The sequence below is a fragment of the Haematobia irritans genome, chromosome 1 (assembly GCF_050003625.1).
Source record: "Haematobia irritans isolate KBUSLIRL chromosome 1, ASM5000362v1, whole genome shotgun sequence".
Classification (NCBI taxonomy): domain Eukaryota; kingdom Metazoa; phylum Arthropoda; class Insecta; order Diptera; family Muscidae; genus Haematobia; species Haematobia irritans.
The window spans coordinates 237,466,281-237,494,259 of record NC_134397.1 but is presented as its reverse complement, the minus strand read 5'-3'; the positions used below and the strand labels follow the sequence as shown (position 1 = coordinate 237,494,259).

At 28.0% G+C, this 27,979-nt stretch overlaps 2 protein-coding genes across 9 annotated transcripts in view; both read left to right on the top strand.

The window, feature by feature from the left end:
* Positions 1-27,979, top strand: part of LOC142235782 (sodium-coupled monocarboxylate transporter 2) — a 406,987-nt gene that overhangs the window by 158,957 nt on the left and 220,051 nt on the right. For 2 of the 8 annotated variants that reach the window (XM_075307379.1, XM_075307261.1), the window contains exons 1-2: positions 13,257-13,461; positions 27,749-27,775. The exons of 3 other annotated variants lie outside the window; for them this stretch is intronic. The gene's annotated coding sequence lies outside the window, so the exon portion shown is untranslated. Of the gene's footprint in view, positions 1-13,256; positions 13,462-27,748; positions 27,776-27,979 lie in introns of those variants that run through there. 3 more of the 8 variants (XM_075307104.1, XM_075307177.1, XM_075307316.1) reach the window with 3 other exon arrangements.
* On the top strand, positions 18,833-27,759 carry LOC142235420 (uncharacterized). Its single transcript, XM_075306672.1, has 3 exons — positions 18,833-19,808; positions 20,063-22,747; positions 27,749-27,759. The coding sequence occupies exons 1-3, from the start codon at positions 18,833-18,835 to the stop codon at positions 27,757-27,759; spliced, it is 3,672 nt and encodes a 1,223-aa protein (XP_075162787.1).

Below are 27,979 nucleotides of genomic sequence, written 5' to 3'. Positions count from 1 at the left end.
TTCTATAGACAATCATTTAGTCAACATTTAATTTCTTTAGAAAATTTTGTCAAAATTTACGTTCTATAAAAAATTTTATGTCTATTGGAAATTTTATCAAAATGTTATTTCTATAGAAAATTTTGTCAAAAATTTATTTCTATAGAAAATGTTAGTTCGATTGAAAAATTTGTCCAAATTTCATTTTTATAGAAAATTTTGTAAAAATTTAATTTCTTTATAAAATGTTGTCAAAATTTTATTTCTATAGAAAATTTTGTCAAAATTTTATTTCCATAGAAAATTTTGTCAGAATTTTATTTCTACAGAAAATTTTCTCAAAATTTTATTTCTATAGAAAATTTTGTCAAAATTTTATTTCTATAGAAAATTTTGTCAAAATTTTATTTCTATAGAAAATTTTGTAAAATTTTTTTGTAGAAAATTTTATCAATTTTTTTTTTCCATAGAAAATTATTTCAATTTTTTTATAGACAGTTTTGCTAAATTCTAATTCAATAGAAAATTTTGTAAACACTTTTTTTCTATAGACAATTTTATCAACATTTAATTTCTATAGAAAATTTTGTCAAAATTATATTTCTATAGAAAATTTTGTCAAAATTTTATTTCTACAGAAAATTTTATCAAAAATTTTGTTTTCCGTAGAAAATTATGTCAATTGTTTTGATACAGTTTTGCTAAATTCTATTTCAATAGAAAATTTTGTAAACACTTTTTTTCTATAGACAATCTTATATAGAAAATTTTGCCAAAATTTTATTTCTACAGAAATTTTTATCAAAATTTTATTGCTATAGAAAATTATGTCGAGTTGTTATTTCTAAAGAGAATTTTGTCAAAATTTTATTTCTATAGAAAAATTTGACAAATTTTTTTAATAGAAAATGAACATTTTATTTCTATAGAAAATTTTATGAAAATATTCTATCTATACAAAATTTTGTATTATTTTCTATTTTGTCGAATTTTATGAAAATTTTATTTCTATAGGAAATTTTGTATTTTTTTCTATTTGGTCGAATTTATTTTTATTTTGTCATATCGATTATGTTGGCATGAGATTGAGGGCTTTAGTTATCATAGTTAGAGTGATCCGATTTAGGTTAAAAGAACGTCATTAATATTGTTATGGATCTCTCATAGAAGTCCTAGTTAATATAGGCAAATTTTTGAGACAGTCGATTTTCTCTTGAAGCGAATTTTTGTACAGCAAAATTGTTCGCCAATTATCAGGAACAAAAGGAAATCACTTGGTGCAATGTTCGGACTATAGGGTGGATGCCCAAGAACCATCCAACAATGCTGGCAAAATTTCTTGCCAGGCGTTAGTAATGTGTTTGGCTTGGCGTTATCTTTATGGATCACAAGTCCTCTCCTATTGCCCAAAGCTGGCCGATTGTTTCGTTAAGACAGTCCAATTGTTTGGAGTTTTGTCGCATTTCAATTAAAATCTTATATAAATTAAGAAAAATATAAAATTAAAAAAAAATAATTGATTTCATTAAGTTTTTAATAAAAAAATCAATTATAAAATTTAGTTGAATCAAAATAATTTCCAATAGCAAACTTTTTTTAGTTGGCGCTGATTGCGGGTTTATTTTAATTAAATTGTTTTATTTGAATTAAAAATTCATTGGATCAATTCATTTAGGGATTGTAGAAAATTCCCTTATAATCGTACCAAACGCACAAAACTTTTCTGGCTGCCTATTCCTGCTCTTACCTTCCACTACGAAATTTCATTTTTTAACGCCATCTAGCGGAACCCGATGGCACTTATACAATACGAAATGCAGATAAACACCTTGCTTTACTACGTCGATTAGTTACTATTAAGATTCCAATACGCTCCTGCATTTTTGGAGAACACCTATTTCGAACATTAACATCATTACTAAATACAGCTACCTGAGCACTTAGAACTTCTCTCCAGCATTTTTTGCCCAAAGGAGAAAAGATGTAAATGAAATATACTTTTGTTTGTTATGACTGTTCCTATTGCTCACTGAATTTCATGTAATTTGCATTTGAGTTTCCATATTTTCATGTAAAGGAAAAAAACGAACCTACATATTTATACATAACCATATTTATACATAAATGTACTTTATGAGATTTTTGCATTCTCTGGCACAAACACCGCTACACCCCATCATTATACACTTTGAGATAGAGAGAGAGAGAGAGAGGGAGAGAAAGTGACTTTCAAAAATGCTAATGGCGAAGGTGGATAGTGATATCCATTTTGAAGGCTGTTTTGCATTGAAAAACTTTCCCTTCTTATGTTAGACGCGCGATGTAGTAGCACAATACAATTCATGTTGTAGAATTGTAAAGTAGTACTTACTTATTTAACTGTTGTCCCTTTTCGATGGGAATGGTTGTTTGGGGAAGGGACAGACTCTAGAGCTTGATGCTCCTTTTATATGCAAGTATTTCTTCTTCTTCTTGGGATGAGAGTAATGGACAAAATGCTCTTGTAGTTATCCAGTGGGTAATGAGAGGTAGTATTAGCTCTCTTTAGGTGCAAGTATTTTTTTTTTTTGCGGGGATGAGACACAATGAACAAAATGCTCGTAAATAAGAGCATATAGGATACAACATCTACACCGATTGGGTTGCCATAGTGGACAGAATTCTAGCAAAAATAGTAGATTTTTTACTGTTTGTTAGATTGGTAGAATTCTTGATGTTTTGGTAGATTTTGCGAAATATTTCTCCCCAACTAAGAGGTACTTCAATTCTCTATAGAAATAAAATGTTGACAAAATTTTCGATAGAAATAACATTTTGACAAGATTTTCTATTAACCCTTTCACTACCGAAATAAACCTAATGATAAAAACTTTTATTTCTCTTCTTTTTTTACTAACTGCATGTAGAACAAAAATTTTCATTTTGAAAACCTACCTCAATTACTTCAAGAGCTATATGAGCTTGTTCTGAAAACTTGATTCTTGAATTGTGACCAAATGGCCTTACGAAAATAAGCGCTATTTGGCCTATAATATCTTTCAAAGTGTGAGAAAAAATACAAAAAGAACCCGTAAAAATATCAGCTATAGTCCATTTACTAGAAACATACAATACAAAAATTGTCTCAAATTTTTATATTTTTCGTTTCTTGTTAAAGAAGTTATAAAAATGTATATTAGACCCCACCAATATGAACAATATTTATACCTTACGTAGATGAAAGCCTCTACTTTAAAATAACATCGAGAAATAAATCGAAACTAAGTGGGAAAATCGAATTTGGTGTCTTTTTCGAATGTCCTTTTAAGTGGACATCAGTAGCGAAAGGGTTAAAATAAAATTTTGACAAAATTTTCCATAGAAAAAAATTTGACAAGATTTCCTATGGAAATAAATTTTGACAAAATTTTCTATGGCAATAACATTTTGATAAGATTTTTTATAGAAATAAAATTTTGACAACATTTTTCTATAGAAATAAAATTTTGACAAAATTTTCTATAAAAATAAAAATGTTGACAAAATTTTCTGCAGAAATAACATTTTGCCTATAGAAATAAAATTTTGACAATATTTTTTGCAAAAAAAAAACTTTGACAAGATTTTCTATAGAAATAAAAATTTGACAAAATTTTCTATAGACATAAAATATTATCAACATTTTCTATAGAAATTAAATTTTGACAAAATTTTTATATAGAAATTAAATTTTGACAAAATTTTCTATAAAAATAAAATTTTGACAAAATATTCTATGGAAATAAAATTTTGACAAAATTGTCTATAGAAATAAAATTTTTACAAAATTGTCTATAGAAATAAAATTTTGACAAAATTTTGTATAGAAATAAAATTTTTCAAAATTTTGTATAGAAATATTTTTTTTTTTTTTTAATTTTCTATGGAAATAAAATTTTGACAAGATTTTCTATAGAAATAAAATTTTGACAAAATCTTTAGCAATAAAATTTGGACAAGATTTTCTAAAGAAATAAAATTTTTACAAAATTTTCTATAGAAATAAAATGTTGACAAAATTTTCTAAATAAATAAAATTTTGGCAAAATTTTCTAAATAAATAAAATTTTCTAAATATATATAAATAGAAAACAAATTTTGACTAGACAAAAATTTTGACAAAATTTTCTATAGAAATAAAAATTTTGATAAAATTTTCTGTAGAAATAACATTTTGACAAAATTGGCTATAGAAATAAAATTTTGACAAAATTTTTTGCAAAAAAACAACTTTGACAAGATTTTCTATAGAAATAAAAATTTGACAAAATTTTCTGTAGACAAAAAATATTATCAACATTTTCTATTGAAATTAAATTTTGACAAAATTTTTATATAGAAATTAAATTTTGACAAAATTTTCTATAGAAATAAAATTTTGACAAAATATTCTATGGAAATAAAATTTTGACAAACTTGTCTATAGAAATAAAATTTTGACAAAATTACCTATAGAAATAAAATTTGGACAAAATTACCTATAGAAATAAAATTTTGACAAAATTGTCAATAGAAATAAAATTTTGACAAAATTTTGTATAGAAATATTTTTTTTTTTAAATTTTCTATGGAAATAAAATTTTGACAATATTTTCTATAGAAATAAAATTTTGACAAAATCTTTAGCAATAAAATTTGGACAAGATTTTCATTAGAAATAAAATTTTTACAAAATTTTCTATAGAAATAAAATGTTGACAAAATTTTCTAAAGAAATAAAATTTTCTTAATATATAATATAGAAAACAAGTTTTGACAAGATAAAATTTTGAAAAAAAATTTCTATAGAAATAAAATTTTGACAAAATTTTCTATAGAAATAAATTTTTGACCAAATTGTCTACAGGAATTAAATTTTGACAAAATTTTCTACAGAAATGAAATTTTAACAAAATTTTCTATGCAAATAAAATTTTTACAAAAATTTTTATAGAAATAAACTTTTGGCAAACATTTTTTTAGAAATAAGATTTTTTACAAAAATTTCTATAGAAATAATTTTTACAAAATTTTCTACAGAAATAAAATTTTGACAACATTTTCTATAGAAATAATATATTGACAAAATGTTCTATAGAAATTAAGTTTTGACAATATAGAAACAAAATTTTGACAAGGTTTTCTATAGTAATAAAATTTTGCCAAAATTTTCTATAGAGATAACATTTTGATAAAATTTTCTATAAAAATAAAATGTTGACATGATATTCTATAGAAATAAAATTTTGACAAAATTTTCTATAGAAATTTATTCACTTACATTTTCTCTATCTTACTCACGCCCACACACTCACACAGAATCTCGAAATTATGTCCAAATCAGGCGTGGATTTCACAATCTCTTATTTCTTAGTCTATATTTAAAATTTTCAATATTTCTTGCGTTTTTGAAAGGCCTTGTACAATACCATCCGTTCCTGTGTTGTGTATTATTGTACGAGTTTATATGAATAAATGTGAATATAGTCTCCTTTTGAGATACTTTTTTAATAAAGTAGCATAGTCATAAAAATACAAATGTAATAAATTTTGTTTGAGTTTTATGTAAAATTATGCATACCTGTCACCATATGAGTTTTCGAAAAAGTTACAAAAAGAAGACATATGGTACTAAAATTCCAGGAAAAAATATTAACTTGCAATTTACACTAAGTATACAACAGCAACTTGATTGTGCATTATATCGTCTAAGATTACAAATTACGACTAACTGAACAAAATTGTAGACACAGAGTGGCAATAGGATACCACAGAGCCTGAAATGTGGAAACTTAAGATTGTCGGATTACTTAAAGTTTTTGGCGAAAATTGAGTGTCGTTCCTTAAAAAAATATTGATTAGTCGAAATCAATTTCATGTAACAGTATGTTTATGATATCTGGACCTGCTTAGAATACGTTGCAGAAAGTTAGGATCAACCCTTACATTCCTATTCATTGCCTATCAACAAGATGGTGATTTGGCTACTACGATAGCATTCCCTAATTCACACTATGGGCATATTTTGAATCGACACGACCAATGGTTTAGAAATTATGATACTATCTCCAAGTATTTTTGATATGCCCCAATGTGTGATGCTACATGTCTTCAATACGAAACACAAAATGCGCTGAAATATTAAACAATAACTACCATCAGTTGACATCACTTAAGAGAACTGAGAGAGAGAGAGAGAGAGAGAGTACCCAATAAAACTGTTTAGGTATGAGGTAAATATTTTGATTATTTTGCTCCGTTATTTTTGGGAGACCAACACTCTTACTTACAAGCACCAACAAAGATCGGTTGCTTTTATTATTGGTGGTTTAATTTGTTTTAACAACAACATCATTTTCTGATATTGAGTTCTTTGGTCAGAATTGTTGTTAAATTCTTAGTCGATTTCCGTCTGTAGTCCATTGAACGCACGTTAACTTTCTCCTCATATATAACAACGAGTTTTAATTTGCACAACGATAAATGAAGAAACTATTCAGAAACTATTATATATAAGATAAAATCCGGCCCTATCGTTTTTTATGAATATGTACTAATTCAAATTTATTTCTAACCGCAAATGATGGAGTTTTGGCTTTGAAACTTTTTTCAACAGTCTTTTAAATTTAAGATCCAGAATTTGTATATGACCTTCGGACCAAAGGTCGAATTCTGGAATATTTTTACTTGTTTTCTCTGTAATAATCTCCATTATTTAAACGATATCATGGGATTCTAACAACAAAAGTTGAGGTTAAATTATGTTAAGATTTAATAACATAGTAGAGAAATATACCCAAAATATCCAACGCACTTTGGTGCTCAAACCTCTAAAACAAACAAACTAACTAAACCATCTACCTGGCTTGACCAAATGGTCATTCTGTAAATATTCTCGTTAATTTTAAAACACCGGCTTGAAGACATTTCTTAAAAAATAAAACAGAATAATGAAATTTTTTGTCTTCTGCCCTATGCAATATGAAATTAAAGAAACAAAACTTGCTCTTGCGTTAGTATGGAAGTTTGGATCATTGTACGATTCACTTTCTCGAAAAGATCATAAGAGAAAATTCTATCTTACGGTTTAAAGGCATCTTATAATAAAATTTCTTGTCTCATGCCATTCGTTCTGCTTAGCCTATCTATACACTATGAAATTAACAGTGATGCAAATTTAGATCATTGTACCATTCTATTCCATGTAAATAGCATAAAAGAAAATTCTCTCTTGCATAATGAGGAAATTCGAATGCTAATGAGCAAATCAAAACTATATAGGCTTCTCTACAGCCTATGGTTCGGTGTACTACAAAAGTTACAAAGTTCATAAATAATAGAGACAGAAGCTGAAAGTATCTCAGTTGCTCTTGGGTGAGTGATGGAAATATCGATCATTGTAAAGAGCATAAGAGAAAATTCTCTTTTGCTGTTTAAAGGCATTTCAGCAGAAAATGGAAGATAATAAATTTTCTTGTCTTCTGTCCCTCTTTCTGTTTAGTCTATCACCATGAAATGAACAGTGATGCAAATTTAGATCATTGCAGCATTCACATTCATGTAAAGAGCATAAGAGAAAATTGCCTCTTGCATTATTTGAGAGAAGTCCCTAATGGGGAAATTGAATGCTAATGATCAAAGCAAATCTGCATAGGCTTATCTACAGCTTGTGGTACGGTGTACTATAAAAATTTGAAAGTTCATGAATAATAAAAAGAGAGAGAGAGAGAGAAGCAGATATTCTCTCTATAGGCTTATCTACAGCCTATGGTACGGGGTACTACAAAAGTTAGCATGTCCATGAATAATAATTTCTGCACTTTAACCTTACTATTCCAAGTGACTTCTACTAATATTATAGAGATTTCTATAATTCATAGAATTAATTGATTATAATTATTTTAATATGTCCTGTAAATTATTCATCTCTTTGCAAATGCAAATGACAGTATTTGGATTTCTACTTAGAATCATCACGAAACCACAGGACACATATCTCCAGCATTTGCATTTTGCTCATATCTTAGATACTGTAGTAGTAGATCCTCTTTCATGTTAAATTTTCTTCAACAAGATTATCTACTCATTTATTATGAAAATTTTAAATTTTGAAATGTAATGGACAGACTGGTCATGCCTTTTTGTAATTATTTTATGCTTGTCCTATGAAAGAATTATCAGTGTTAACTGTATAAGATTTTCCCCAAAATATTTTATTAAACTGATGTCCTCCTACTTTTGGGTGGAATTTTCATCCAAATGTAACAGTTTGTCATATAAGTGACAAATTGAGCCAGATTTTTAACACCCCATGGGTAAATAATACTTGAAAAACTGAATTCCAAAGTGGGAGTAACAGCCTAATTTGGTTTCACTGCTTCCCACTCAACCTACAATCATCTATTAAGCCACAAAATTCAATCCTGGTCATCTGTCAACTGTGGCATATCACAGTACAAATTTCTCCAGCATTATTAATAATAATAACAACAATAATAGCAATGAATGCAATAACAACAACTAATGTTTGTGTGATATTTCAACAAACAAAAAAAAAAATAAAACCATAAAATGACAACATCCAAGAGATTACAGCTCACAAACAGACAGCATAAAATGGCTTGAATGTCCAGAATACACAAAATGCCAAGTACATTTGAAATTTCCTTTAAATGCCCATTACTAAAGTACAGCAACAACAAAAATCTCTAACAATTAATTCTCTGTTGATCCTATGCCATAGAATAAAGTAAGGGGGAGGGGGGTCGAGGGAAAATTTTGCCAAAATGACAAGCAAATTGTGGATAAGAATCCAATGATTAATGACACTGCTTTAAACAAATGAATGAATGGCAAAGCTTTTAAATAATTCAAAATCAAAAGTGTTTTGTTAACTGCCTAAACATGAGTTCGTTATTCAATATTAAATACTTCATAAAACTGTTAACAAACTCCAAGAGAGAATACTAAGAGACAATCATTGGTTTCTTTACAGGATGATTGTTTTAAAAGTTTCTGTGTGGCGTATTTAATGCAATTACAATGAAGAGAAAAGAGGGAGAGAGGTAGTATGTACATATATCATTTGATAAAAGCCAAGAGTGTTACAACCATATGGGACAGCCAGTATGTCTCATCTACCTTTTTTAGATTACATAAATTTCTGAGCCGAAGAGAGCATGCTTGTCCAATGAACATCAGTGAGTTAGTCAGTTAATTCAAAGCGAATCTCTTCGAAGAAGAAATATATCAGAGCGAGAGATAGTGTGTGTTTTCTTAATTTCATACTAGAAAAGAGTTGTTCAAATGTCAAAAAATATCTATTAACACAATAGGAGGGTTACCTTTTATATTTCGGATTTAGAAAACAATTAAAAATAGAAAATCGCTTTTTTAATATATTCCCCATTACGATCTATACACTTTAGCATGCGTTTGAACCCACTGTCGAAGCACTTTTGATTGAGGTATCTCCTTTTTCAGGTTTCGGACTAATGATACGATTGCCACATGTCCAGGTTTTCCGAAAAAACTGTCGATCATTTGCTTGGCAGAGCTTTGTGCGTGAGCAACTTTTCTTGGATTTTTCTCATCTTAAAACACCCACATAGTCGACTGCTTTTTCCTTTCGGGCATCTACGTATAAATCCAAGATTAGTCACCTCCGACGATCTCATAAACGTGTTTGGAAGCACTGCGATCGTATTTTTGGACACGATCCATTTTTTGAGCGTTTTACAAATTGTGTGGGACCATTGAGAACACTCTTTTTGACGATGAAATGTTCATGCAATATTGCATGTTTACCAATTCCTCTGATGTCTAGGTTTGCTTAGGTTGGGTCATGTTAGGTTAGGTGCCAGCTCGATGTATTCACTTACATTATTCAGTCCATTGTGACACTTCTCTCTTATCACTGAGTGATATAGTTAGTTATGATATTATAGCCGAGTCCGAACGGCGTTCCACATTGCAGTGAGACCACTTAGAGATGCTTAGAAACACTCAGAAATATCACCAACATTACTGAGCTGGTATAATCTACCGCTGCCAAATTTTTTGCTGTTCGGTCGAAGCAGCGATCGAACCCACGACATTGTGTATGCAAGGCGGACATGCTAACCATTGCACCACAGTGACTCCCTAATGCATAAGGTTGTCTCAAGCTCACGATAGGTCACATGATCACCTTGCACTATCAGCTGACGCCCGGCATCAATGGTTTCCGGAACACCAACTGATTTTGGACGACCTTCAGGAAATTTTATTCCTACAGAGAATTTTCTCAAATTTTAGTTCTCTAGAAAATTTTGTCAACATTTTATATCTATAGAAAATTTTCTCAAAATTTTGTTTCTATAGAAATTTTGTAAACATTTTATATCTATAGAAAGTTTTCTCGAAATTTTATTTCTACAGATAGTTTTCTCAAATTTTATTTCTCTAAAAAATTTTGTCAAAATTTTATATCTATAGAAAATTTTCTCAAAATTTTAATTCCATAGAAAATGTTGTCAAAATATTATTTGTATAGAAAATTTTGTCAAAATTTTATTTCTACAGACAATTTTGTCAACATTTTATTTCTATAGAAAATTTTGTCAGAATTTTATTTGTATAGAAAATTTTGTCAAAATTTTATTTGTATAGAAAATTTTGTCAACATTTTATTTCTATAGAAAATTTTGTCAAAATTTTATTTCTAAAGAAAATTTCGTCAAAATTTTATTTCAAAAGAAAATTTTGTCAAAATTTTATTTCTAAAGAAAAATTTGCCAAAATTTTATTTGTATAGAATATTTTGTCAAAATTTCATTTGTATAAAAAAATTTGTCAAAATTTTATTTGTATAGAAATATTTAATTTGTATAGAAAAATTTTATTTCTATAGAAAATTTAGACAAATTTTATTTCAAAGAAATTTAGACAAATTTTATTTCGATAGAAATTTTTGTCAAAATTTTGTTTCTATAGAAAATTTTGTCAAAATTTTGTTTCTATAGTAAATTTTGTCAAAATTTGGTTTTTATAAAAATTTTGTCAAAATTTTATTTGTCTAGAAAATTTTGATTAAATTTTATTTGTCTAGAAAATTTTTTCAAAATTTTAATTGCAAAATGTTGACAAAATGTTCTATAGAAAATGTTGTGAACATTTTATTTCTATAGAACATTTTGTCAAAATTTTATTTCTGTAGAAAATTTTGTCAAAATGTTACTTCTATAGAAAATTTTGTCAAAATTTTATTTCTATTGAACATTTTGTAATTTTTTTCTATAAGAAATATTGTGAACTACTACTTAGTTGGGGATGAATATTTTACAAAATCTACCAAAGCATAAGAAATTCTACCAATCTACCACAGAAAGTGAATATTTTCACAGATTATCGCGAACGGAATGCGGCAGCATACGCATCATATATGTATTGTGACATGCCGAAATAAGAGAAAGCGTAAAGAAACGAAAATTGTCAAAATTTTATTTCTAAAGAAAATTTTGCCGAAATTTTATTTCTAAAGAAAATTTTGTCCAAATTTTATTTCTATAAAAAAATTTGTCAAAATTTTATTTCTATCGAAAATTTTGTCAAAAATTTTATTTCTCTAGAACATTTTATCAAAATTTTATTTCTACAGACAATTTTGGCAAACATTTATTTTTATAAAAATTTTGTCAAAATTTTATTTCTCTAGAAAATTTTGTCAAAATTTTTATTTCTATAGAATATTTTGTCAAAATTTTATTTGTATAGAAAATTTTGTCAAAATTTTATTTGTATAGAAAAATTTTATTTCTATAGAAAATTTAGACAAATTTTATTTCTATAGAAAATTTTGTCAAAATTTTATTTCTATAGAAAATTTAGACAAATTTTATTTCTATAGAAAATTTAGACAAATTTTATTTCTGTAGAAAATTTTGTCAAAATTTTATTTGTATAGAAAATTTTGCCAAAATTTTATTTCTATAAAAAATTTTGTCAAAATTTTGTCAAAATTTTATTTCTATTGAAAATTTTATTAAAATTTTATTACTACAAACATTTTTTGCAAAGTTTTATTTCTATAGAAAATTTTGTCAACTTCAAAATGTCAAGCTTTTCGAACTTCAAAAATGTCAAGCTTACGATAGAGCTATCAATTGGTAGATTGTTACATGTGGATTGTTATGTGGCTGAATCAAGAAATATAAAAGACGGTTTTCGTATCCTTAATTATGGGAAAACAATTTGAAACACTAATTACCAATTTTTTTTTTTTTGTAATTAAATTGACTTTATTTTAAACCATTTCATTTTAGAGGAATATTTTGTCCAGTGTAGAATATAACCATAATTTTTTTCATTTTCACTGTTTCTTGGTTATTGGTGCTTTTAAATAAAAACATTTTAAAATACCGTACCAACATTGGTTTTGTTAGAATTCCCAATCTGCTAATCTCTGCCAATATACTTGCTATTGAATCTACCTTCGTTTATCATTAAGTGACTTTGCAATTTCCGTTTCCGCTTAAGACGGTGGCTACTATTCAACAAAAAAAAAACTCTCTGCTAATGGGAGTGATCACATTTCACAAGAAAATCTTGGACTAATAATCTTCAATAACTGTGTAATTTCATAACAAATGCTCTAACGCCATTTTACCATGGTAGAAATCTCTAGCACTCTCCCTCTCTCTCTCTCTCTCTCTCTCTCTCTCTGTCTCTCTTGTGCTCTCAATGAAATAAATGAATAACGACGATTGAATGATTCTCCCAGATTACTTCCACCTTCGGATAGATGGTAATTATTTTGTCATTGTGTCAATGCTGTGATTGTGGAATTGAGTGATGATGCTGAAGCATTTTGTTGTTTTCGTTTCATCTTTTTTTTGCTTTATTTGTCATGCGAGTATAAATAATTGACGTATTTAGTTTAGACAACAACTCTCACATGCTTTAATTTGTTTAATTGTTAGCTATTGAGTTTATTTCTTTTTGCTACTGTATTTTATTTAATTTGTTGTTGTTTCTTTTAATTTTACATTACACTCTGTTTTATGTACTGGGCTCAATGATTGACTCCTAGCTCCCACCCCCCTCCACTTCCATGATTCTTAATAATAGAGCCGTTTACTCAGTTGCTGTTGTTCCGAACGGAACAGTTGTGTGGTTTGTTCGATTTTTTTGTGTGTTGTTGTTGTGTTTTTTTTTTTCGTTTTATATTTTTTATTTTATCACCATTACGACAACGATGGTAATGAGTTAATACCCCACATTATAGGGAAAGTACAATGGCATAGACCATATTGGGAAACAGTGTGGTTTGTGGAGTAGACTTGTCCTAAAAAGAAATTACAGTTTTACGGCTTTATACACACCTCGAGTGTTTACGCTTAGTTTTGTTGTGAAAAGTAAAAAAAATATATTTTGCCGATTTTCATGTGTAAAAAATCAATTTAATTGTGTTTGTACTGCGTTCAAATTTTAACAGTTTGTTCCATAGTAAGTAAAAATTAAAAACTGAATCTTAACTAATATGCACAAAAATGTAATCAGGAGTTAGAAAAATACAACATTTTTCTTTCAATAAAATATTGAAAATAGTTTCAGTGAGAAAGAAAATTTAGAATATCGCAACTAGTCGAGAAACAAAATTACGATATTGCTTTTATTTGCCGGGCAACCCATCACACGCTGCTAGAAAGTGGCTCTGCGCCGCACAGTGCTTCGATCCCATACAACGAATGGACTAAAATAGAGGTGTGCACGTGAGTAATAGTTTACACACGCTCACGCACACTCACGAAAAGAAACTTTGTACTCACGCACGAAAATGTCGTGACTCACGAAAAATACCGTGACTCACGAACAATTTTTTGAGTAATTGACCTTAGCGACGTGTCTGAAAACATGAGCATTATTAACATCCATAGCGTTATTACACTCTTCACATCCAAGGTGTCACTAAAAATGGAAATGAATTTAACAGTTAAGCATTTTATGTTGGTGAGCGGGATTATTTTCGTGAACGTAAATCTTTACTCACGCACACTCAAGAAGATAATATTTTTTTGACTCACGCTCACGCACGACATTTTGGTTTTTTAGTCACGCACACTCACGCTGTTTCCATGGGCGTGACGACTCACGCATGAGTCACGAACATTTTCGTGAGTCACGACAATTTCGTGTCACGTGCACACCTCTAGAATAAAATATAAGAAGGCATCGTAAGAAAGCAAAGCCTTTTAGGGCCTTGTTGATGCTATTGCCTTCATTGCCCTCCGAGCCACCTCACACTTTTCGTTTACCTTTACGCTCTCCCTTATTTCGGCATGTCGCAATATATATATGATGTGTATGCTGCCGTATTCCGTTCGCGATAATCTGTGAAAATATTCACCTTCTGTGGTAGATTGGTAGAATTTCTTATGCTTTGGTAGATTTTGCTAAATATTCATCTTTAACTAAGTACTACTTCACAACATTTTCAATAGAAAAAAAGTTTTGACAAAATTTTTATAGAAATAAAATGTTGACAAAATTTTCTATAGGAATAAATTTTGACAAAATTTTCTATAGAAATAAACTTTTGACAAAACTTCCTTTAGAAAAAAATGTTGACAAAATTTTTATAGAAATAAAATGTTGACAAAATTTTCTATAGGAATAAATTTTGACAACATTTTCTATAGAAATAAACTTTTGACAAAATTTTCTATAGAAAAAAATATTTAAGAATTATTTTTCATAGTTTCGGCTATAGGTCGATTAAAAAACATAGATATGATGTTTTTCTTTTATTTTTATTTCCAATATTTCGGTTGACTTCGTCAAAACCGTTTTCAAGGATTTGTTCTGGTGTACACAGCTTCACACTCTGTTTTTTGAAGCTGTGTACACCAGAACAAATCCCTGAAAACGGTTTTGACGAAGTCAACCGAAATATTGGAAATAAAAATAAAAGAAAAACATCATATCTATGTTTTTTAATCGACCTATAGCCGAAACTATGAAAAATAATTCTTAAAGATAAATAAAAAGGTCAACGATAATTATCCAGAAAAAAAAAAAAAATATTGACAACATTTTCTATAGAACTAAAATTTTGACAACATTTTCGATAGAAATAAAATTTTGACAAATTTTTCTATAGAAAAAAACTGTTGACAACATTTTCTATAGAAATAAATTTTCGACAATATTTTCTATAGGAATAAATTTTGACAACATTTGCTATAGAAATAAAGTTTTGATAAAATTTTCAATAGAAATAAAATTTTGCCAAAATTTTCTATAGAACTAATATTTTAACAAAATATTCTACACAAATAAAATTTTGACAAAATTTTCTACACAAATAAAATTTTGACAAAATTTTCTATATGTTAGCAATAAAATTTTGACAAAATTTTCTATAGAAAACAATCTTGACAACATTTTCTATGGAAATAAAATTTAAACAAAATGTTCTATACAAATACAGAAATAAAATTTCGACAAAATTTTCTATAGCAATAAAATTTTGACAAAATTTTCTACAGCATTAAAATTTTGACAAAATTTTCTATAGAAAACAAACTTGACAAAATTTTCTATTGCATTAAAATTTTGACAAAATTTTCTATAGAAATAAAATTTTGACAAAATTTTCAATAGAAATAAAATTTTGTCAACATTTTCTAACAAAATAAAATTTTGACAAACTTTTCTATAGAAATAAAATTTTAACAAAATTTTCTATAGAAATAGAATTTTGACAAAATTTTCTATAGAAATAAAATTTTTCTATAGCAATAAAATTTTGACAAAATTTTCTATAGAAAACAATCTTGACAAAATTTTCTATAGAAATAAAATTTGACAAAATTTTCTATAGCAATAAATTTTTGACAAAACTTTCTATAGAAATAAAATCTTGACAAAATTTTCTATAGAAATAAAATTTTGACAAAATTTTCTATAGAAATAAAATTTTGACAAAATTTTCTTTAAAAATAAAATTTTGACAAAATTTTCTACAGAAATAAAATTTTGACAAAATTTTCTATAGAAATAAAATGTTGACAAAATTTTCTATCGAAAAACAATGTTGACAAAATTTTCTATAGAAATAATATTTTGATAAACATTTTTATAAAACCAGGAATAAAATGTTGACAAAAATTTGTATCGAAATAAAATTTTCACAAAATTTAATATAGAAATAAAATTTTGACAAAATCTTCTATGGAAATAAAATGTTCACAACATTTTCTATAAAACATTTTGACAAACTTTCCTATAGAAATAAAATTACGACAAATTTTCTATTGAAATAAAATGTTAATAAAATTTTCTATAGAACAAAAATTTAAACAAAATTTTCTATACAAATAAAATTTTGAAAAAAATTTCTATAGAAATAAAAATTTGACAAAATTTTTATAGAAATAAAATTTTGACAAAATTTTCTATCGAAATAAAATTTTGAAAAAATTTTCTATAGAAACAAAATTTTCTATAGAAATACAATTTTGACAAAATTTTCTATGGAAATAAAATTTTGACAAAATTTTCTATAGAAAAAAATTTGACAAAATTTGCTATAGAAATAAAATTTTGACAAAATTTTCTATAGAAATAAAATTTTAACAAAATTTTCTATAGAAATAAAAATTTGCCAAAATTTTCTATAGAAAAAAAATTTTGACAAAATTTTCTAAAGAAATAAAATTTTGACAAAATTTTCTATAGAAATAAAATTTTGAAAAATTTTCTATAGAAATAAAATTTTGACAAACTTTTCTATAAAAATAACTTTTTGACAAACATTTCTATAGAAATAAAAGTTTGACAAACTCTTAATATAAATAAAATTTTAACAAAAAAAAATTAACTAAATTTTTATAGAAATACAATTTTGACAAAATTTTCTATCGAAATAAAATTGTGACAACATTTTCTATAGAAATAAAATTTTGACAAAATTTTCTATCGAAATAAAATTTTGACAAAATTTTCTATAGAAATAAAATGTTGACAAAATGTTCTATAGAAATAAAATTTTGACAAAATTTTCTATGGAAATGAAAATTGGCAACATTTTCTATAGAAATAAAATTTTGACAAAATTTTCTATAGAAATAAAATTTTGATAAAATTTCCTATAGAAATAAAATTTTGAGAAAATTTTTATAGAAATAAAATTTTGACAAATTTTCTATCGATATAAAAATTTGACAAAATTTTCTATCGAACTAAAATTTTGAAAAAAAAATTCTATAGAAATAAAATTTCGACAAATTTTCTATCGAATTAAAATTTTTACAAAATTTTCTATGGAAATAAAAATTTTACAATATTTTCTATAGAAATAAAATTTTGACAGAATTTTCTATAGAAATAAAATTTCGACAAAATTTTCTATAGAAATAAAATTTTGACAAAATTTACTATAGAAATAAAATTTTGATAAAATTTTCTATAGAAATAAAATTTTGACAAAATTTTCTAAATAAATAAAATTTTGACAAAATTTTCTAAATAAATAAAATTTTGACAAACTTTTCTAAAGAAATAAAATTTTGGCAAAATTTTCTATAGAAAAAAAAATGTTGACAAAATTTTCTATAGAAATAAAATTTTGTCAAAATTTTCTATAGAAATAAAATTTTGTCAAAATTTTCTATAGAAATAAAATTTTGACAAAATTTTCAATAGAATGTTGATGGTTCGACGTGTTTCCGCCCATTCTTCCAACATCTTCAATATCATCGCAGCCATCGGGGCGTCGTGTTTGATTTGATGCCTACAGGTCTTAAGTCTCCAAGGCTTTTGGTTGATGTTCTACGACAAATTTTCCATTTCACAATAAGCTGACTCAGCGTGTTTTCCAAAATCCCTACATCTTAAAAACATTGCCGACAATTGTATTCTATTGAATTGTTGGTTGTAATTAAATGCAAAGCCCATTATGACTATACCTAAGGCAAATAATTTCATAAAGACTAACATACTAAACAAAGTTGAATTAAATTAAATGAAATGAAATCAAATAAGTTCACTCAACTTAGAGTGAAATTGTTACCAAATACCAAGTGTCATGACGATTCCAGGAAAAACGTAGCATTTTTACAATATCTATACCATTGCAACTAGGCAACGAAATTAGCAGCTAACTAAACTTTAAACTCTCATCATCGACACAGCATACTGAGTAGGTTACAAGTGTTTTTGAGGTAATTACGACGACGATTTAATTGCAACTAAACTGGAAAATTTTTAGGATAGACAACACTCAACACTACATTAACATCCCATTCAAAAGAATGACAAGCGTTTGAAGTACTTAGAATTGTTTGCTAGTTCAAAAGTATATCTGGTCATTGACCTTTTTTAGGACATTTTTTTAGTATATTTAGGTTGGCATGTGTTATTTTAAAATTTAATTTATTACATCGTAGTAATTAGTTCATATTTTGTTTAATGAAGATAAACAAATTAAAATTTTGTAATCTAGAAAAGTTATTGTTTTCATCAAGGCAAAAATATTAATTAATACAAATTTTTAGGAAAATTTGGAACAACATTCCAATTGCTTTTATCGTGAGTATCTTGTCCATTGTGATACCACATCTTCTCCTTTTGTCGATGACTATAACTTAATGATAACTCGGTGTGATCACAAAGCATATTGGAATACGACGTTTATCAACAACTGAATACTCTTAGGAAGGATAGGCATTACAAACAAACAAAGAGTGTAGACAAAATTCCAAATCCGTGAAGCAAATCGAGAGAACAAATCCTGAGAGCACTGGTCTATTCCAGCTGACATGAGACGGGAAATTTTGGGCCCTCTTGCCACACTAACTAATATTGAATAATTTGAATGATAAAAAGTCAAACTAAAAAGAAAATTCTGTGCAAACGTTGCGAAGAAGAAATCAAAGAGGAATCGGAAGATTTCATACAGTGCGACAAGTGCAGTAACAGTTACCACTCTCAATGCTCAGGTCTGAGCAAGAGAGAATTCAATCGATTGTGTGAGAATGATAAAGAGGCATTTATCTGCCAAGCATGTGAACCATTGGGTGGTGAAGATGGAGAAATAAAGAGAGAGCTAAAAACAATCAAAACTGAACTTAAGAAACTTGAGAAATTGGAAAAATTGGATCAGCTGACTGATTCGATTAAATTTATGTCTGAGAAGTTTGATGAATTAATTAAGGACGTGAAAGATAATAAAAAACAAATTGTTGAAATTAAAAGAGAAAATGCGAAGCTAAGGAATGAAGTTGTAAATTTACAATCATCTGTTAAATATCTAAATGATCGAATTGTAAAAAATGATTGTATCATAAGTGGACTAAAAGTAAACAATGATGTTAATGCCAAGGATGTTGTTGTGAAACTGTCAAAAGATGTTGGAGTGGAAATGACTGAAAGTGAAGTGGAAGATGCATATTTTCTGCCAAATAGAAATAAAACACAAGAGAAAAAAGCTGTTGTGGTAAAATTTGCATCCAAGAAAAATAAAGATAAACTAATGAACATAAAACCAAAACTAAAGGAAAATGAAAACACAAAAAATATTTACATAAATGATTTTTTAAGCAGAGAAACATTGAGTCTGCTCAATTACACGAAATCCTTGAAAGCAATCGGTTATAAATCAGTTTATGCTAAAGATGGAAAGGTGTTTTGTAGAAAAACTGAAATTTCAAGAAGTATTGTCATCAGATCTGAAGAACATGTTGACCAAATCCTCACGGAAGCAACAACAAACAAGCACTGGAATAGAAGATCCAATGTACAGAATAGACAATTACTTATTCCCAGTGATGATGAGGAAGAAGATGGAGCAAGTTATGTTTCCCCTAATCAAAATTAAAATTCAATTTTGTTATTACAGTATTTGTTGGAAAATAGTTATATTGTATATTTATGATTAAAAATCAATATTTTACTAAATTTAACGATTTTGAAAAATATATATTTCAGTTAAATTGTGGTTTTTTTAATATTATAAGTTTAAATGCAAGGAGCATAGCATCACTAAATAAATTCAATAGACTAAAATCCTTATTGTGTAAATTTCCAAAATTACCTGATGTAATAGCAATACAGGAAACTTGGTTCAAAAAAGAAATTACCCAATTATATTCAATGCCAGGTTTTGAAAGTGTTCATTGTTGCAGAGAGGATGGATATGGTGGTACATCATTATATATAAACAGCAAAATTCGATATTCTGTTGAATTATCTACAAGTGTGAATTTCTTGGATGTATTAAGTGTCAAATTTCCCGAATATAAAGTTGAGAATAAGCCGTTGATGGTTACGTCATTCTATAGATCACAGAAATGCGGTGTCAATGACTTCATAAACTCTTTAAGTGAAATTTTGAGTCTTCAAGCTAGAAATCAACTGATTGTAGTTGGAGATTCAAATATTGATCTAAACCGGGACCAACGAAGTGTTGATTACTGTTCTATGTTTCAGAGTTACGATTGTGAAAGTGCACATAATATGATAACAAGACCAGAAACTGGAACCTGTATAGATCATGTTTTCAGTAACGTATCGTCAAGGTTGTTTATTGATTCGATTGAGTGTAAGCTTTCAGATCACAATTTGATTTGTTGTAAGGTTAAAATGCAGGCAAATGCGCCTGGCTTCATAGAGACTACAAATACTTGCGTTGATTTTATTAAGGCAAGGAGTATTTTAAATGAAATACTACCTGGGAATTTTTTGCCTTATACGGCAACTGGTTTGACTAAGGAGGTATTATCGTCTATTCAACATGCAGTTCAAGAATCGTCCAATACTGTAAGAAGGAAAACGGAAATTAGATTTGTTCTTGCTCCATGGATTAATAAGGAACTTCAGGAATTAATACTGTTTAAGGAGAAATTACTTCGACAGAGACGTAAAGTAGGGATAGGAGAAAAGGTTAGATTGAACCTGCAGTTAAAAAGATTAGGCAAGGTTATAAGCTCCTCAGTAAGAATTTGTAGGATTCGTTATTATGCTGAAAATTTGAAACGAAGCGAAAATGATTCAAGGAAGACGTGGGATTTTTTGAATAAGGTTTTGGGAAGGAATAAGACAAATGAAATAAGACTGTCCAACTCTCAAGGTGAGCAAATAGTTTGTGACCAAGAGAAGGCGGATTTGTTCAATAATTACTTCCTTTCATCAATTTGTGACTTGAAGTCTCAGATCGAAGTCAAACCGGATGACTCGATAAATCTATTTGGTACACTTGTTAGATTAAATAATAGATTTCTTATGGAGAATATTGATTTGCAGGAGATAAAGGATGCCATTCTAAACTTGAAGATAGACAAGAGTGCTGGGAATGATAATATTTCTCCGAGATTTATTCAAGAATGTGTAGAGAAGATTTCACCATTCCTCAAAGAGATTTTCAATAAGATGATTTATTCTTGCGAATATCCAGATATTCTAAAGATTCACAAAACTGTTCCAATTCCTAAGAAAGCTAATCCAAAATCTGAGGGAGATTTTAGACCCATTTCTATACTCTCAACTATCGATAAAGTCTTTGAGAGGATTATATACGAGAAACTGTCGAATTATTTTGAATGTAATAAGTTGCTCTATGATCTGCAATTTGGTTTTAGGAGAGGATGTGGTACAGAGGATGCAGTCTTGAATGTAATGCGTTATGTTTGCCAGGGTTTAGATAAAGGTTATTGTGGAGTCGCAGGAATATTTTTTGATTTCACCAAAGCCTTTGATATGGTTGATCATCAAATCTTGTTGAAGAAACTTGAATGTTATGGTGTTCAAGGGCCTGAACTTAAATTATTCAGAAGTTATTTGACAAATAGGAAACAGTTTGTGCAAATTAAGGATACACGAAGTTTTTTGGGTAACGTTTGCTATGGTGTACCACAGGGTAGTGGTCTTGGGCCCCTACTATTTGCTATATATTTGAATGACCTAATGAATATGGACTTTGTTGGCAAGCTTTTCATGTTTGCGGATGATGTTTGCCTTTTTTATCCTTATAAGTATGACGTGGCTTTAAAATCTTTCATGGAAAGGGATTCAGCGATGTTGTTTGAGTTTGCCAGGATCAATGGTTTACTTATCAATCCAAGTAAGACAAAGGTTGTTCGTTTTCGCCCTCATTCTACAGCTATAAATCATGAATTTCGCGTGGTTATTGATGGAAGGGCCATTGAGGAGACAAATCATGTCAAGTATTTGGGTATTGTTCTCCAAAGTAACATGTCATGGGACTTGCATATTGATGATGTGAAGAGAAAGATTGCTCCAGCCATTGGTATATTGTATAAATTGAAATGGAAACTCGATGAGAGGACAAAACTAATGATTTATCAATCTTTGATAATGTCGCATGTGAACTATTTAGCTAGTGTTTATGGCTACAACAGTAATTGTAATGCTTTAAGATCGCTACAATTCTGTCAAAATAGGGCATTGAAAGTTATTTATAATTTACCACTGAACTACCCAACAAATCTTTTGTTCACAACAGCTGCGAAGGATATTCTAACCATTTATGGAATTCATGAATATCAGGTTCTAGTTTTCGTGTATAAATGCATTCATAAATTGGGTCACCATACAATAAATTTTATACAAAATCAGACACATTGCAATACAAGAAATCAGCAGAATCTCAGAATTCCGCTGTGCAGATTGGAAAAAAGTAAACAAAGAATAGATTTTACTGCAAGCTTCAAATATAATAATCTACCACAGAGTATAAAATCCATTACCAGAATCTCAGCATATAAAAGAGCATGTAAAGATTATATATTAAGGAAACAAATAAATATTTTGTAATTACTTATATAATATATACTATATCAATCAGTTATTTAATTCTATAAATATATATATTTTTTTTTTATTATGTATAATAATGTTGCCGCTTGCCTCTACAATGCCTACTTGGCGCTGAGGCCATTAAAAGAATGAATTTAAATTTATGTAGAAATAAACTTACAATAAAAAAAAAAAAAAAAAAAAAAAAAAATTAATTCTTAAAAAAAATTGCATCATACATTAAAAAAAAAAACAACTTAAGTCGAATTATCACTTAGCCTTATAACAGAAGTGAGGGGTTATATTGAGAGTAGTTGTGGGAGCTTGCCACAAAGCCTTAGACTCAATGTGGCCTAAAGTAGTAGTGTACTCTCACTTGTCTCTCATTTGTCTCTTATTATAACGAGAGGCCCCCTATTACCAGTGTTACCAAATTTAGTGTTTTTTCTTTTGGATTTCCAAAAAGCATCAACTTGGTGATCTCTAGGATTCTACCAAAAATGGTTGCTTTTTTACTGTTTGGTAGAATTTTTAATGTTTTGGTAGACTTTACAAAATATTCCTCTATAACTTAATGTAATTCATAAATAGAAATAAAATTTTGAAAAAATTTTCTGTAGAATTAAAATGTTGACAATATTTTCTATAGAAATAAAATTCTGAAAAAAAAAAATTTTATAAATATAAAATGTTTATAACATTTTCTATCAAAATAAAATTTTGACTAAATTTTCTACAGAAATAAAATTTGAAAATTATTTTAAGGGTATAAAATGTTGACACCAATTTTGAAAAAATTTTCTATAGAAGTAAAATGTTGACAATATTTTCTATAGAAATAAAATTCTGACAAAATTTTCTATAAAAATAAAATGTTTACAACATTTTCTATAGGAATAGAATTTTGACAATATCTTCTATAGACCTAGAATGTCAAAATTTTCTACAAAAATTCAATTTTGTAAAAATTTTTAATAGAAATAAAATCTTGACAAAATTTTCTATAGAAATAAAATTTTAACAACATTTTCTATAGAAATAAAATGTTTCTATAAAAATAATATTTTGGAAAAATTTTATATAGAAATAAAATTTTGATTTAATTTTATATAGAACAAGTAAGGAAAGTCTAAAGTCGGGCGGGGCCGACTATATTATACCCTTCACCACTTTGTAAGTCCACATTTTCGATACCATATTAAATCCGTCCAATATGTTGGATGTTATATGAATCCATACATATATATTCTGTATATCTGAGCAGATCTGTACAGAGTTCTGCAATACTTATAGATTTTATATTTAAGTCGGCTAATGCGCTGAGGTGGAACACAATGTTAGTAAAAAAATATAGGAAACATTTAAATATGAACCAATTTTGGGGCAACTTCGCAAAAGTGTATTTATGATTTATCGGTCGATAGATGTGTAATAGAGTAGTAGGAAAATTTGAGTAATTTTGATAAGTTTTCGACTTGGCAGTGGCGATTTGATAAGGAAAATGTAGGTATTTCGGCCAGTTTTGCCTAAATAGGAAAAACATATATATGGAATCTATATCGAAATCTGAACCGATTGCAATCAAATTGCACATGCATAGTTACTATGTTGAATCTACTCCCTGTGCAAAATTTCACGTAAATCGGATAACAACTTTGACCTCTGTGGTCATATGACGGAAAATCGGGTGAAAGATATATATGGGAGCTATATCAAAATCTGAACCGATTTCAACCAAAATAAACACGCATATGCAGAACCTTAATTCTACTGCCTGTGCAAAGTTTCAAGTTCAATTCTACTTCCTCTGCAAAATTTCACGTAAATCAGAGTAGCACTTTTGCCTCTGTGGGCATATTAGTCCAAATCGGGTGAATGATATATATGGGAGCTATATCTAAATCAGAACCGACTTCAACTAAATTTTGCACAATTAATGATACTATAAAACGTACTCCTTGTGCAAAATTTCAAGCAACTCAGGGCAAAACTCTGGCTTTTGAGGCCATATAAATCCAAATCGGATGAAAGATATATATGGGAGCTATATCTAAATCGGAACCGATTTTGACCAAATTAAGTACACTCAACGATACTATTAAACGTACTTGTTGTGCAAAATTTGAAGCAAATCAGGGCAAAACTCTGGCTTTTGGGGCCATATAAGCCCAAATCGGTCGAAAGATATATATGGGAGCTATATCTAAATCTGAACCGATTTCAACTAAATTTGGCACAATTAACGATACTATTAAACGTACTCCTTGTACAAAATTTTAATCAAATCAGGGCAAAACTATGGCTTTTGAAGCCATATAAGTTAAAATCGGACGAAAGATATATAGGGGAGCTATATCTAAATCTGAACCGATTTCAACTAAATTTGGCACAATTAACGATACTATTAAACGTACTCGTTGTGCAAAATTTGTAGCAAATCAGGGCAAAACTCTCGCTTTTGGGGCCATATAAGTCAAAATCGGACGAAAGATATATATGGGAGCTATATATAAATCTGAACCGATTTAGTTCATATTTGGCAGTTTTTACGGGACTGACAAAACATTCAGATGTACAAAATTTGAAGAACGTCGGTTCATAAATACGTGAATTATGATCAAATCGGAGATAACTATATATGGCAGCTATATCTAAATCTGAACCGATTTTTTCCAAAACCAATAGCGCTTGTCTCTGTCCCAAGAAACGGCCCTATACCAAAATTGAGGACGATCGAACTTAAACTACGACCTGTACTTTGTGCACAAAATTACATATACAGACAGACGGACGGACAGACAGACAGACGGACATCGCTAAATCGACTCAGAATTTAATTCTAAGCCGATCGGTATACTACAAGATGGGTCTATGACAATTATTTCTTGGCGTTACATACAAATGCACAAACTTATTATACCCTGTACCACAGTAGTGGTGAAGGGTATAAAAAGCATTTCGACAAAATTATATATAGAAGTAAAATTTTGACATAATTATCTATAAAAGTAAAATTTGGACAAAATTTTCTATGGAAATAAAATTTGTTTTGTTTTGTTGGTTTTGTTCTTTAAGCATTGTTGTTGTTTTTTATTGCAGCTTAAAACCATACATTGACTAAACTACAAGTGTAGCTTAACCAACAGAGGAAAAGAATGTTTGTCAAATTTATTTGGGCAAAGCTCTATAGACTGCAAGATGGTTGGATGGACGCACTCTCTCTTGCAGCAAAACTAAATTCAGGCAGTTTATTAAACCCAACAAAAACCACACTTGAACCCTCCGAAAAAAGGTTTTACATTGATAGTCGGCTTATGCCGAAATAAATTCGAAACAAACATATCTCTTTTCCTATGCCACTGTCAAATCATCGATTTGAATTCACATGGCTGGGTTTATTTTGAGCGTGCCTACTCTTCTTTTTCCATTTCCAACCGCATGGTTGTAACTTGAAATCAAAGCAATAAGAAATAAAATTGGACATAAATTTCTATAGAAATACAATTACGTTAACTAAACTGCAAGAGTAGCTTAACCCACAGAGGAATAATATGTTTGCAACATTTTCTATAGAAATAAAATTTTGACAATATTTTTTATAGAAATAAAATGTCAAAATTTTCTATAAAAATTCAATTTTGTAAAAATTTTTTATATAAATAAAATCTTGACAAAATTTTCTATGGAAATAAAATGTTGATATAATTTTATATAGAAAAAGCATTTTGACAAAATTATGTATAGTAGTACAATTTTGACAAAATTTTCTATGGAAATAAAATTTTGACAAAAATTTCTATAGAAATAAAATTTTGACTAAATTTTTTTTAGAACTAAAATTTTCACAAAACTTTCTTTAGAAAAAAATATTTTGACAAATTTTTCTATAGAAATAAAATTTTGACCAAATTTTCTATAGCAATAAAATTTGTCAACATTTTGTATAGAAATAAAATTTTGACAAATCTGTATATAGAAATAAAATTTTAACAACATTTGCTATAGAAATAAAATTTTGACAACTTTTTCTATAGAAATAAAATGTAGACAAAATTTTCTATAGAAATAAAATTTTGACAAAATTATTTTAACAATTTTGTCAAAATTTTCAATAGAAATAAAATGTTGACTAATTTTTTTTAGAAATAAAATTTTGACAAAACTGTGTATAGAAATCAAATTTTGACAAAATCTTCTATGGAAATAAAATATCGGCAATATTTTTTTCTGTTGGTTAAACTACCGATTTAGTTTAGTCAACGCATGGTAGTAAGCTGAAATCAAAGCAATAAGAAATAAACTGCACGAGTAGCTTAACCAACAGAGGAATAATATGTTTGTCAATTTTTTTTTTTTTAATTTGGTAGATTTGTGATAACATTTTCTTCAAATTTCGGTACACAATTTTTAATACGAGTAGCAACTGTGGTTGTGTTTCGAAATCTTGATCTTTGACAATACTTTTTATATTTTTTAAATATTTATTACTACAATTTTTTTACTATTATTACTAATTTTCTACAGCAGAGCCTATTTCTTAATTTTTTTCTTTATAAAAAAATATTGGGGATGTTTGTGAAGAATTTTAATTTAAATTGCGGATTTTCGGGGACAAAAGCATAATAATTTGCGAACAAGATCCAAAAAATATTGGCAACTCTGGTTGTATTTCATTTTACAATTATTTTTGTCCCCTTTTCGGTTTATTGCTCTTGTTCTTGTGTATTTTGTTGGTTTCAAGAACTCTTCAAATTTTATCTCTAAATTCTCTCTTCGGTCTCTCAACAATATTCTCACATGTTGAAGATTTGGTATATGTTTGTTATCTGTGCATTATTGAAGCAATGTTGCCTTCACCTCTTCCTCATTCACAAAACTTACGTAGTTTGTTTTTTTTTTTTTTTGTTTTTTAATTTTTTTTTATTTACATAGGAAAATATTTCATAAATTGATTACTATAATTATTCTTTATTTTCAGGTAAGCCTTGAATAGGCAATATTATTGGTGAGTTTAACAATTGTTTATATATATGTAAATTAATTCAGTCTAATCGATAGTTAAGTAGGTGTATACATTTAACGATTCATTACACGCTTGTCCCGGGAATTCTCTGGAATTTCCCTTCTCTTTCCCGGAAAAATCCTATATTACATATAAATTCAATATTTGGCTGTAGAAAATTGGCTATATTGCAATAATTCAATTTAA

Coding starts and splice junctions, on each gene's coding strand:
- LOC142235420 (XM_075306672.1), top strand. CDS start 18,833: ATGATAAAAAGTCAAACTAAAAAGAAAATTCTGTGCAAACGTTGCGAA. Junction 19,809..20,062: donor TGAGGAAGAAGATGGAGCAA/GTTATGTTTCCC, acceptor CTGATGTAATAG/CAATACAGGAAACTTGGTTC.